Genomic DNA, 13,625 nt, shown 5'->3' with positions numbered 1-13,625 from the left:
GTATTTATTTTTCCCTGATTTGAACTATAAAATGGTGATTTTCTTGAGTCAAAATGAGAGTACCCCTAAACATTTTTTTTAGAAAAAAGCACTGGACACAGACATAGACATAGACATAGACAAACACAGACACAGACACAGACACAGACACACACACACACACACACACACACACACACACACACACTGCCCCAAAGAGTTGCAGTACATCACATAATACCCAATTTAGTAGGATCAGCTGTCAGTCATAGAATACATTTATACTGAATAAACTCAACCTGGAACTTTCACAAAGAATCTTCAGCCAACTGAAATGCAACCTTTAGCTTTTAAGAAGAAAAGCAGACAATTGTACACTACCTTTAAAAATGCTTGATGTGAAGTAGAAACCCCATCAAAGAAAAGGGGGGTAAATATCCAGCCTCTACTTTGTTTTTCTGCTTCTCTGACTTCCCTTATGTCCTATGAGAACCCTAGGGCAGTGTTTCCCAACCTTTTTTGGGCAAAGGCACACTTGTTTCATGAAAAAAATCTCGAGGCACACCACCATTACAGCCCCGTGACGTCAGCGCGCAGTGTCACGCCGGGAGGGACATGAATTGCTAGCAAATTACATAATCACCTCCTTGAGGGCTGGCTCATCTTCTCCGAAGGCAGAACCCCATTAATTAACAGCACAGACTCACACCATAGCCAAGACGAGGGGGGAAAACCTCAGTCATGCACAGTCATGCACATGTGGGGGCTAAATGAGGACGAAGACCGGGCAGAGAGCAGGGTTCAAATCACCCCACCTGGCCAGGACAATCCCTGGGTGCTCCCTTGGGCCACTCGCCTGACCCACCTCGCAGGGCTGTTGTTGCGAGGATAACACAGGGAGAACCACGTGCGCCCCCGGGAGCTCCTTGGAGGAGAAAGTGGGCGATGAATGCAATGCACGAAATATATGAGAGGCGACCAGGTTTTGCAGGTGAGGGGCCCCCGCCAGCCTCCGCTTCCAAGACCCGGCGCAACGACGCCGAAGTTTCCCCCCGGGCTCGGCTCAGGGAGCAGCGCTGCTCCCCCCGGCTCCCCTTTGCCCTCCCGGCTCTCTCTGCCACCCACTGGGGACCCCCCTCACCTGCCAAGTCCGGAGCGCCGGTGGAAGTTGCATGCATGCATGCAGGGCGCCGCGTTGCCATTGCATTGCACTGCACTCCATGCAACGCCTGCACGCATGCATTGCCTTGCACGCCCGCCAAGGGGTCTCCCCGCGGTCCGATGCGTCCCCTCCGGCGTGGATGCAGCATTGCAAAAATAAAAAACCCCGACGCAGCCCTACCTGGGGGGCAGCCTCCGCCACTCCGCCTCCGCGGGGATCCCCGGGCTCCATCCTGCCACCCGATCTCCGCGGGGGCGCAGGCAGGCTGCGCGGGGTCTGCGCGGAAGAGCCCCTGCCCGCCTGGCCGCCGCCGCTGCGCTCATTCCATGGCCGGGAGAAGAGTGCTTCAAACAAAACGCCCGGCCCGCCAGGCCATGCTGGGAAACGTAGTTCGCGCACCCCGCACGGGCGCGGAGCCCAAGGGCGAGGGGACTACGGATCCCGGCAGCCCCCGCGCCGGGGACGGAGGGGGAGGGGCCGGGTGCAGGGATGGAGGGACGGGTGGGCGAGCGAGTGAGTGAGTGGCAGCCGCCAAGCCTTGGCCGAGAGCCAGGAAGGGCCTCCCCGGAGGAGGAGGAAGAGGAGGGAGGCGCAGAGCGGGAGGGAGGGAGGGAACCCCAGGGGTCATCTAGTGACGGTGCCCCAATCAAAAATTTGACTTTTTTAAAAAAAATCTTTCGAATTTTTTAATTTTCCCCGCGGCACACCAGGCAACATCTCGCGGCACACTAGTGTGCCGCGGAACAGTGGTTGGGAAACACTGCCCTAGGGAAACATGAAAGCCTTCTTATCACCTGCTTTCAGCTGTCAGAGCTGTGTAATTGTGCCTCTCAATTACTCTGAAACTCCAGCAGATGACGCCCTGTTCTGGAAAAAAAACTCCCAGAGTTGTGTCCCCTCTCCCTCCCGTCCTCCTAGTCAATTCTCCTAGCTGACGCTCCTCCCAGACAGCCTTTACTCTGAAAGCTCTTAGTAGACATTGCATTGACCTTTTAAAGTTTATTTCCAGAATCATGAGGGCTGGGAACCACAACTGTATAGGAAATCAATGCAATTGCTTCCGGCCAGATACATGTCTGCTGAAAGCTGGAGTGGTCTCCCTTGAAAAAAGTTATTATCACTCATGAAAAATTGGAATGGGGTGGAATATATTGGTAGGTTGCACCTTCATGGAAATGTCTTCTGTTTTATTGGTTTTGCTTTTTGGCACCAGACTAGAAATTCAGGAAACGTTCCTTCAGAAAGGGAAAAAACCCAACCTGAAATGAGGCAATTTCTTGCTCATCTCCAGGAATGTTGGTGATGCAGCCTCAACTTCCAGAAAGGGGCAGTTGCCAAATGAGAAGAAGATAACTTCCCTCTCTGCTTTAGTGTGTGTAGTCTGCAGAAAATACACTCCTTTTTCATTTTTAAGAAGCTGCCTTACGGCACTAACGAATCTCATCTGAACTCAGGGCTTGTCCACACTTATGTTTTACACTTTCCAGGCACAAGTCCATGTTGTAAAGCTCTGGGTCTGAGCACTCTTTCCCCCAGATATCTCCTTGCAAAAACCTGCGCTTTAAAGCACAACAAACGGCAATTCCAGACCCTCCAAGTGTCCCTAATTCTCAGGGATGTTCCTGATTTAGAGAAGCTGTCCCAGTTTTTGCCTTGATCCCGAAATGTCCCACTTTTCCTTAGGATGTCCCTATTTTCATTGGATAAATGCTGAATGGTATGGAGTTATCCTACCCCTGAAATGTCTGAAGGCAATCCTGTATAGGGAAGGTTTTTTTTAATGTTTAATGTTTTATTGTGTTTTTATATATGTTAGAAGCTGCCCAGAGTGGCTGGGGCAACTCAGTAAGAAGTGTGGGGCATAAAATAGTAAAATTATCATTATGGAATGGGACGTCCCTATTTTCATCGGAGAAATGTTGGAGGGTATACCGTTCAGGTTTTCTATGGGTTGCTGTTTGCTCTGATTCAGCAATTGTTAGCATCTGTCTTGAGATACAGTGGAGTGTGCCTCCAAGGGTGAAGTGAAACTGCTGCATAAGCAGCACCAAAGTGACCTTCTAGGACACAAGGCTGGGCAACGTGTCTGGAGGTCCTGGACTGCCCAGATGACAAGACCCCATTCTCTGCCTCGCTACTGTAGTCCAAAGGAAAGCAGAGAAATATGTTTTCAATGACTATACTGTATCATTTAAAGCCTTATGGATTCCAGCCTTATGTTTCCAGATCCCTCTCACACAAGTTGCACTCCGCTTTCAGAATTTATGGTGGAAGCCTTGGCATCACTCTGAGCCCAATTCTTAGAAGCCATAGAACACATCATGCAATGAGATTAAATAACCTTTGAGCCTTCCCCCTTCCTGTTTGAAAAGTCTGAGCATTCTGTTTCATGTGAAAGGGAAAGGGGAAGGGAAGCATTTGTAATGTGAATAAGTTTTCAGCCAGCATAAGCTTTGCATTTGCATTGCAAAGGAACTGAAGCAAGGGTCCCTTCAAGACTCAGTTATTTGGATAGCACCTCATCACCAAACATTTAGGAAATAGTATAATTGCATTTCAAAGCAACTGAAGCGAGAAATAATTTTAAGCAACTCTGGTTCTAGGGTTCTGAGGCTCTTGGGCACAGTGCCCATCGTGGGGTGGGGCTAACCTGAAAGATGTGGGGCAAGAGAACTGAGGATTCCCTTGTTGTTGTTTAGTTGTTTAGTCATGTCCGACTCTTCGTGACCCCATGGACCAGAGCACGCCAGGCACTCCTGTCTTCCACTGCCTCCTGCAGTTTGGTCAAACTCATGCTGGTAGCTTTGAGAACACTGTCCAACCATCTCGTCCTCTGTCGTCCCCTTCTCCTTGTGCCCTCAATCTTTCCCAACACCAGGGTCTTTTCCAGGAAGTCTTCTCTTCTCATGAGGTGGCCAAAGTATTGGAGCCTCAGCTTCAGGATCTGTCCTTCCAGTGAGCACTCAGGGCTGATTTCCTCCTCAGTAGCATGTTGGATGCCTTCCGACCTGAGGGGCTCATCTTCCAGCGTCATAACTTTTATATGCCTGTTGTCTTTGTCCATGGAGTTTTCTTGGCAGGGATACTGGAGTGGCTTGCCGGTTCCTGTTCCAGGTGGATCACGTTTGGTCAAAACTCTCCACTATGACCTGTCCATCCTGGGTGCCCTGCTCGGCATAGCTAATAGCTTCTCTGAGTTATTCAAGCCCCTTTGCCACGGCAAGGCAGTGATTAGGCTGCCTCTGATCTTCTTGAATACTCTCTGAAAAGTAGTAAGGATAGCACTGTTAGGACAGTGAGTCCATTGCTAGTTTGGGGACCCTGGGAAATGCTCAACCTTCCCGCCCTCCAGAGCCAGCTGTGGTTTTAAGCCTCACTTGTGAAAATCCATTTAGTTCTAAGGTACAGTCTGAAGATGCAGCAACCTTGCTGAAGCTAAGCAGTCTACTCCTGACCTGTGCCTTGATAGGAGGCAGCCTGAGAACACCATATACACCTGCTTGAATTCTGTAATGCAGGAAGATGGGATAGAATACAGACAATGAAAAAGCCCATGCTTTCTTTGACTAGGGTATGGACAGAATGGCCCAGTGTTACCTACTCTGGTCTAGGCTATGACTAATCTTTTTAGGTGTTGTGATATTTCTTCCACACTTTTGTCTCTAAAACAGGTATTCACCCCACAGCGACTGCCAAATATGGCTGCCACTGCTGCTACCCACCAGCCCTGAGGTTCCACCGCCTTGTGTTGTGTGTACACTTGTGTGTGACACCCACTCGCTCACACAACACCAGAAACCTCTCACCTCTACAACGAGGAGTACCTCATGATAAAGCGAGTCATGGGCAGCATCCGGGTAAACAGGTGAGGGGCTGTTCTGTCCAGTCTTTATTGTTCTATGTCCACCTGAACTTCCTGTTGGCCACACATATAACCCAACAGCTGCGTATAAAAATCTCTCCCTTTGATACACCCAAGGCACAAACAACACAAGGCATGGCCATTGCTACAACCTGATTTGTATACAAGAGCATCTTGCATTTTAGACTTTGATCCACCATCCAAGATGCCTCTTAATATTGTTCCCAGCAGCAATGGTGACATCGGTTCAGGAAGCACGGCAAGAAGTATCTGAAAGAAAGTCTTGTCATGGGGGTTTAGAGCTCTTGCTGCAGTTAGGATAAGGGTAGGGCGATCTCACGAGTTAATATGGATTAGCAGTAATCACTTGCAGATGATCATTCTGAACTAGGCTTGCCAACCAGCAGCAGCAGGAGTAACTCTCCTCCCGTTACGGCAAAATGGAAATAGAGAGGGTGACATATTTTGAGGGATAAGGAGACAAAGGCAGGTTGCATATCTTGGAGAGAGGGAGTTTCTTTCAGGGTATCTGCCAACCCTTTGTCTCTTGATCTCTAAATTACACCTTTGGTTTTAGATCCAGGATGCTGGGAGACACGCTTGTTGCTGTAGCAACAGAATTGTCTAAACTGTGGAAGTGTATAAACATTGTCACAGATGCACAATTAGATCAACAAACGAGAACGGAACAGAAAATAGAAGCTTCCGGCCTTATGCAATCCAGAGTTATATGGTTATGAAACCATATTCACATAGCCCCTTGTCTGCCCTGTCCAGTCTAGGAGGTCACTCTAGTTGTCTGTATAGTGAACATCCATGTTGGAAGATGTATGCATGCGAGTGCCACTCAGATAAATCTCTGTGCTTTGGGTCGTACTAACTGAAGGCTGCACTGTTGTGATACATATTCTTCATAGCACTGCTTTGTGCAGTGACTTGAGTTCTGATCTGCTCAATAAGATCCAGGGGACCTTCTGAATCCCTGTATTGAATGTTCTCTGTGATGCCTGGAACCCTGAATCTCATATGGGGTTAAGTCATTACACCCTCTACTTTGCAAATGGTTTTAATTGCTTTCCCCCTCTCGTTCCCAATATGTACATATACAAAAATATAATATTTTAGAACTGCAAAGAACAGAGCATCATTTTAATTGCAGGTATTTTGAAGTCAGAATGATTCACCCTTCTGAATCTCTCTCTCTCTCTCACACACACACACACACACAAACACACTCTCATCTTGGTCACTCAGGACATCTGGTGCAGTGTGCCCACAGACACATACACCAGAAGTCCTGTAAATCAATGATCCTGCAGTGAGTCAAATGAGGCAATGGACCTCTCTGCATGAGTGTTAGTGGAGAGATTTAAGGCAGGGCTGAGGAACTTGTGGACTTCATCTCCCATCAGTCCCAGCCATCATGGGCCTATAGTCAGGAGTGATGGGTATTATAAACCAACAACTTCTAGAGGGCCATATACCCCACACCTGTTTCCTCAAAGTTTCCTTTCTCCCTCTTTTAACTGTGATCTTTCTCCCCTCAAAAGGTACAGTATTGTCTCCACTGAAGAGGATGGACATAAAGTTTCTTCCCTTGGCAGCATTAATGGGCACAGTCGGAATGGAAAAGGCCACGCCCCGCGACGGAAACGCCGCAACCGTTTTGTCAAGAAGAACGGCCAGTGCAATGTCTATTTTGCCAACCTGAGCAACAAATCCCAGCGCTACATGGCTGACATTTTCACAACATGTGTGGACACTCGCTGGCGATACATGTTCATGATCTTCTCGGCGGCCTTCTTGGTCTCCTGGCTGTTTTTCGGCCTTCTCTTCTGGATCATTGCTTTCTTTCATGGTGACTTAGATGCCCCCAGTGCAGGAAGCGGCTCTCCCGCAGCAACAAAATTCTGCATCAAGCACGTCACTGGGTTCTTGGGAGCTTTCCTCTTTTCGGTAGAAACACAGACAACGATCGGTTATGGCTTCCGATACGTGACTGAGGAATGCCCCCTAGCCATCATGGTGGTAGTGGTACAATCCATTGTGGGCTGTGTTATTGACTCTTTCATGATAGGCACTATCATGGCTAAGATGGCACGCCCCAAGAAAAGGGCCCAAACTCTCCTTTTTAGCCATCATGCTGTCATCTCTCTACGGGACGGCAAGCTCTGCCTCATGTGGCGGGTGGGAAACTTGAGGAGGAGCCATATTGTGGAAGCTCACGTTCGGGCCCAGCTTATCAAGCCCTACATGACGGCAGAAGGTGAGTACCTTCCGGTGGACCAGCGAGACCTGAACGTGGGCTATGACATAGGCCTTGACCGCATCTTCTTAGTGTCTCCCATTATTATCGTTCACGAGATCGATGAGGAAAGCCCACTCTATGGGATGGGCAAGGAACAGTTGGAGAGGGAGGACTTTGAGATTGTCGTCATCCTTGAGGGCATGGTGGAAGCTACAGCCATGACCACCCAGGCTCGCAGCTCCTACCTGGCCAGCGAGATCCTTTGGGGACACCGCTTTGAGCCTGTTGTCTTTGAGGAGAAGAAACATTACAAGGTGGACTATTCACGCTTCCACAAGACCTACGAGGTGGCTGGAACCCCTTGCTGCTCCGCTCGGGAACTGCAGGAGAGCAAGATCACCATCTTGCCTTCGCCTCCACCGCCCCCCAGTGCCTTCTGCTATGAGAATGAGCTGGCTCTTGTCAGCCAGGATGAAGACGAGGAGGAGGATGACATGGCTGTAGGAGTAGATTTAGGAGGAAGCGCCACAGAAGATGCAGGAGTCATACCTATGATGGAGTTTGGGAGCCACATGGACCTTGATCGGTTGCAGGTCTCCATCCCTCTGGATACCCTCTCATACCGCAGGGAATCTGCCATCTAATCTCCACACTGAACTTTCCATCCCATCCTTATTCTCCACCATTTCCTTCTCCCTTTAGTACCAGTGCTTGCTTGGAAAAGCCCCTCAGTACTGCTTCTTCTACTGACTCTTAAAAACCTGACGATGTAAAGACGCTCAGGCATCTTGCTATGAGGATTAGGAAAAACAATGTTTTTAGACATTCTGAATTCAGAACAGATCATTTCCCCACTTCATTTCCACAGTTCAGCTTTTCCGTGTGGCTCAAAACTATGAAAAGACAACAACAGCTACTATGGCGTAGGATAATATGGGAGATAGTTTGTTAAGCTGCCAGCTTTGGGACCAGTGATCACTGAAGTGTTTGACGTGATTGCTGTGGGACAAAAAAAAGCTGCAATGTCAACCATGCTGGGATAAACTGGAGAATCTGGTGTTTCGTGGGACAGGGGAAGATACGATGTGGGGGGATATAATCTGCATGTATATTATTTGTTGCATACTTAAAATGTTGCCTCAGGAGAGAATAGCTTTAGCTTCCTCTGCTCTCATGCATTAACGATTCAGCTCTTCTCATCCTGGTTCTTGGTATCCATGATTTCCTAAGTAAGTTAATGAACTTGTCTCTGATCCTTTTGAGATTTTGGTCCCTTCCAATGGAGGCAAGTGAGAGAAATTTGCAAGAGGAAAGATTCCCAACTGGACCAGCATCTAATGACCAGTAACTGGTCTCTTCTAAGCAATGGGATCTATATGCTCAACCCACCTTCACCATCCGACTCATTCCGTGTTCTCACCTGAAAAAAACTGACTTTGTAACTATTTATTTTTTAATAAAATATAATGTTTCAGGTTAAGCCTGACGACAAAGAGAAGGGAGAACTCAGGTTCAGTGCATTATGCAATGATTAGCATTTGCATGGTGACCAATCCCATGTGCAAATCAACTCCACAGACTTAAACTGGTTTAATAGATCCACTCATCCCTAAGGAATTATGAGGAATGGTTTTATAAGGTAGTTTAAACAGAATTCATTGCATCCTCCTTAAACTATAATTTCCTCTCTTTTTTGGTGGCGGTGGGGAGCGATAATGGTTAAACTGATATAAATCCAACAATGGTTAATAGTGTATAGACATGCCTGTACAGCAGGGGTAGCCAACATGATTTTCCCAGATATTTTTGGACTCCAATTCCCATCAGCCTTAGCCAGCACAAGCAAACCAATATGCCAAGCCCCACAAAGCTTACAACCTAGACATGCTGACATATGGGTTTAAATTAGGGTAAAAGAGGGGTAGGAGTATGTTATATACGCATACGTACACCATAGGCCAGGAGTGGATAAAAAGAAAATAACAGGTTATGAAAAGGCCAGATATATGACAAGCATAAGCAATGAAAATGAGAATTGAAGACAGTTAATGTGATGCATTGGATATTTCCAAGGTAAACTGTGGGCTTCACATCTATGAGGAGAAAGAAGCAACATTTGATGAAGAGCTTTGAGTAACTTGAACACCCTGCATGGACTCAGCAGAAGGTTGGTAAGATTCAGCTGCTTAATTACCTGGCCTTCCTCGCCTCATTAACCAAATGTATCTTTTCCGTTAGCTCACTGGCAGATAAAGGTTATTATGTTCTTATCGGAATTTGTGAGAACCCCGCAGATGAAAGACTTCAGTACGGGCCCACAGAGATAACAAAGTCATTCTTAATTTGTTCGGCACTGGTTAAATACTTCCGTTTTTACTAATAATGACAAAACTCCTGCTCATGAGTTATACAGTGGTACCTTGGGTTAAGTACTTAATTCGTTCTGGAAGTCCGTTCTTAACCTGAAACTGTTCTTAACCTGAAGCACCAGTTTAGCTAATGGGGCCTCCTGCTGCCGCCACACTGCTGGAGCACAATTTCTGTTCTCATCCTGAAGCAAAGCTCTTAACCTGAAGCACTATTTCTGGATTAGCGGAGTGTGTAACCTGAAGCGTATGTAACCCAAGGTACCACTGTAAAGTACGCGTATTAAATGGGCTGATCTTGCTTTTCTACTCCCTGGCATCCTGTTGCCAGCTAGGGAAAGGAAAAGGGGATGGGAGTGATTTGAGCATCACCAAGGAAGATGCAAGGAAGACTAAAGGCTCATCTAGACTTGTCTTTGCCCAACGGCCAAGGAAACCTCGTCTTTACTACCAAATCAGAGAAAACATCAATCAGGTTTTCTCCGGATTGGGATGTTTACTCTGATTTCTTGCTAAAGAGAGTTTCAAAAATAAAAATTTAATTTTCGTGTTTCACCCAGTGACCCACCAAACGGCTCACTGGGACAAAGAATAGCTAGATAAGAGGCACACAGACGCCTCTGATCTCCAAACCCTCAAAACACAGAAAACCATGGGGCAGCTTGGAAAGGAACACCAACAATATACCGTATTTTTTGCACCATAACACTCACTTTTTTCCTCCTAAAAAGTAAGGGAAAATGTCTGTGCGTGTTATGGAGGGAATGCCTACGGGTGGCATGCCAACGGATTTTCCTCCTCTAAAAACTACGTGCGTGTTATGGTCGGGTGCGTGTTATAGAGCGAAAAATACAGTATTTCACACACGAGCACACATGGCCAAGACAGAACAGGGATAGTAAAGGGATATCGAGACAATCCTAATCCTCTGACTCCCTTCATCCCTGGCCATGGGCTGCGGCCTACAGGAGGTGGAGCCCAACACCATCTGCAGGGCCACCATCTGACCTAGATGGCCCCCCCATACCACATAAACACGTCAGCAATGATTCTCTCACAATTGATTGCAGCTAATTGGCCGTAGAAGCCACACAGGGATTAAATGGTGCTACTACTCTGAATTTCCCGTTGCTTGTCTCACACACAGCCTCACATGCTGATGCTGATCCATTTGCGTGCCAGACCCCACCCTCACCGTCCCTCACAACCTTTTCCTTCCCCTGTGATAATTAATGAAGTCTTTTCTCTTAGGGCATGAGAGAGGGCCAGTATTGACTTGGCTTTTAATATAGCTTTCAGAGGCTGGCACTCGTCTCTGGGGCATTGTACTGGAAAGTTAACTAATGGACTGAGAAGGAAGGGCTCTGTACACGAGGACACGGGAATCCAGGACACATTACTGCTATCCCCCCCAACTCCCCATCAGACACATATACGCCAACACCCTGACTCAGGAAGGTGGGCATCAGGGTAGGAGGCCTGATGGATTTGCACATGCATGCTGCATAACAGTGCGCACCAACTATACCATATAGAGGTAATGTGTTTTGGCTGCACGGTCATGAGATTTGCCGAGGTTCATCGTGTGCCAAAGGCCAATGCTAACCATCTTCCCATGCCACAAACAGATGGAGGAAGATCCCACATGCAAACAAAGGGAAAAGGAGGACAATGCTTCAAGCATGCAGATGTGCAGGCCTTGGGATGGGAGAATAATTCTGGATGTGCAGAAATATACAGGCTATTCAAATGCAGGAGGAGAGCAGTGCAATGGCTGTCCTGAATGCTGCAGGGTGCAGGAGGCCTATGTGATGCAGGTCACTCCATCTCAGCCTCTTCAAAGCTCTGAGAAACATCCTAGGGAATCCATGATCTCCAGTAAGATCTGCATCCTCTCTGTCATGGTCCCTTTGGCATCAGCACCCAAACACTGCCACTGCCCTGCAATTCTATGATCTCTCCCATCCCGGTAGGGCTAACTTGTACATTTCAAGCCTTTCTAGGATGCTTCAAATCTTGCTGGGAGGCGTATAGGGCCTTACAGGGTCAGATCGGAAGAAGGGTGCATGCACATGAAAGCTTATACCCAGAACAAACTTACTTGGTCTCTAAGGTGCTACTGGACAATTTTTTAATTTTATTTCGCGGGCCTTACATTGTTTCACTGGAACCAGCTGTGAAAGGTGTGGGGTGGGGGGCAATGAAGGAAGAGATCTCCACCTGAGTGCAGCTGAATTTGGGTAGTCATGAGGCTGGTATCTCTCACACGCCGATGCATTTTGGTGCTGCCCCTTTCCAAACGCACACTTAATTTCTTCATTTATTGTTACATTTGCATCCTGCCTTTCCTCCAAGGAGCTCAAGGTGACACACATGGTTCTCCCCCTCCTCGTTTATTCTCCACAACAACTCTGTGAGGTAGGATAGGCTCAGAGGACATGACTGGCCCATGGTCAGCTAGTAAGCTTCGTGGCTCAGTGGGGATTTGAACCCTGGTCTCCAGGTCCCTGGTCTCTAACCACTACACCACACTGCCTCTCTACCAAGTAGAAAATGTACCTTTTCCTTTGGTTACACAACCAGTTAGAACAAAAGGAACCAATCCGGCACAACAGGGGCCAGCGACCTTGAGAGGTTCAGTGCAATTAAAGTGGATTAAAGGACTCTCTGGCCCTAGTGCAACAAACCCACCTTACAAAAAAACTATTTGTTTGTGATTAGGAAGGTGGCTGGAAAATGCATTGGAAAGTGTGGGGTGATTAATGGGAAAACATATAAATACCCAGGAATGGCTGGTGGGGTTGTGCGGGTGGGACTGCTTTGCTTTCCTCTCCTCTGACTGCATAGTTGCTGCTTAACAAGAGGGAGAGAGGCAAGGCAGTGAGAACTCAGTGTGGTGTGGGCACTGCGGCGGAATGAATCTGCTGCGCCTGCTGCTGCATGCGCACTGCAACAAGCTCTCACTGCCATGCTCCTCCTATCGGTAAGCGGCAGCAACGTAGCATAAGAGTTCTGTGGTGGAAGGATGTGGTGTTTGCAGACTTCACAAACCTGGCTTGGGGTGTCTCCGTACTGCCACTGTTTTTGCTGGAGAGATTCAAGCGCATAGTGTGGAAATTTAGGTCTGAGCAATTGAAGTGAATTAGAGCATTCTGTCGCCCTTTCACAACAAATCCGCTTTTAAAGAAAAGAAACAGGTTTCCCTGTGGTTAGGAAAATGACAGGGAAATCCACTGAAAAGGGCGGATTGAACACAGAACTTAATCAAAAGATGTATGCTTTTATAATTGTACATCGTTTCGAGACATTTTGTAAAGTAAGCGATGAACAAATGCGAATAATCATAAATACTTCACAAGCAAATCAGGGCGAATGCTCACTCTCATATTAATGCCCTGTAAACAAATCAGCTGAGGCTCCAATACTTTCCCACCTCATGAGAAAAGAAGACTCCCTGGAAAAGACCCTGATGTTGGGAAAGATGGAGGGCACAAGGAGAAGGGGACGACAGAGCACGAGATGGTTGGACAGTGTTCTGGAAGCCACCAGCATGAGTTTGACCAAACTGCGGGAGGCAGTGGAAGACAGGAGTGCCTGCCGTGCTCTGGTCCATGGGGTCACGAAGAGTCGGACACGACTAAACGACTAAACAACAACAACACAAACAAATCAGAACTAATAAATAAAAATAAAAAATTATTTAGACCCCAAACTGGCTGGGTTTCCGCAGCCACTCTGGACGGCTCCCAACAGAATATTAAAAACACGATAAAAGATCAAACATTAAAAACTTCCCTAAATAGGGCTGCTTTCTGATGTCTTCTAAATGTCAGATAGTTGTTTATTTCCTTGACATCTGATGGGAGGGCTTTCCACAGGGTGGGTGCCACTACTGAGAAGGCCCTCTGCCTGGTTCCCTGTAACCTCACTTCTCACAGCGAGGGAACCACCAGAAGGCCCTCGGCACTGGACCTCAGTGTCCGGGCAGAATGATGGAGGTGGAGAAAC

At 47.5% G+C, this 13,625-nt stretch overlaps 1 protein-coding gene across 1 annotated transcript in view; it reads left to right on the top strand.

Annotated features, from left to right (window-relative positions):
* Window positions 1–8,725, top strand: part of KCNJ4 (potassium inwardly rectifying channel subfamily J member 4) — a 30,202-nt gene extending 21,477 nt beyond the window's left edge. The window contains exons 2-3 of the mRNA XM_083462355.1: window positions 4,813–5,006; window positions 6,554–8,725. Coding sequence (XP_083318481.1) covers window positions 4,969–5,006; window positions 6,554–7,895 — 1,380 coding nt within the window. The 5' untranslated portion in view covers window positions 4,813–4,968 and the 3' untranslated portion in view covers window positions 7,896–8,725. The remainder of the gene's footprint in view (window positions 1–4,812; window positions 5,007–6,553) is intronic.
* Window positions 8,726–13,625: the final 4,900 nt, after the last annotated feature.

This window comes from Podarcis liolepis, assembly GCF_965112155.1.
Source record: "Podarcis liolepis genome assembly, chromosome: 10".
Classification (NCBI taxonomy): domain Eukaryota; kingdom Metazoa; phylum Chordata; class Lepidosauria; order Squamata; family Lacertidae; genus Podarcis; species Podarcis liolepis.
The sequence above is the reverse complement of the archived record's forward strand: the minus strand, read 5'-3'. Positions and strand labels throughout refer to the sequence as shown.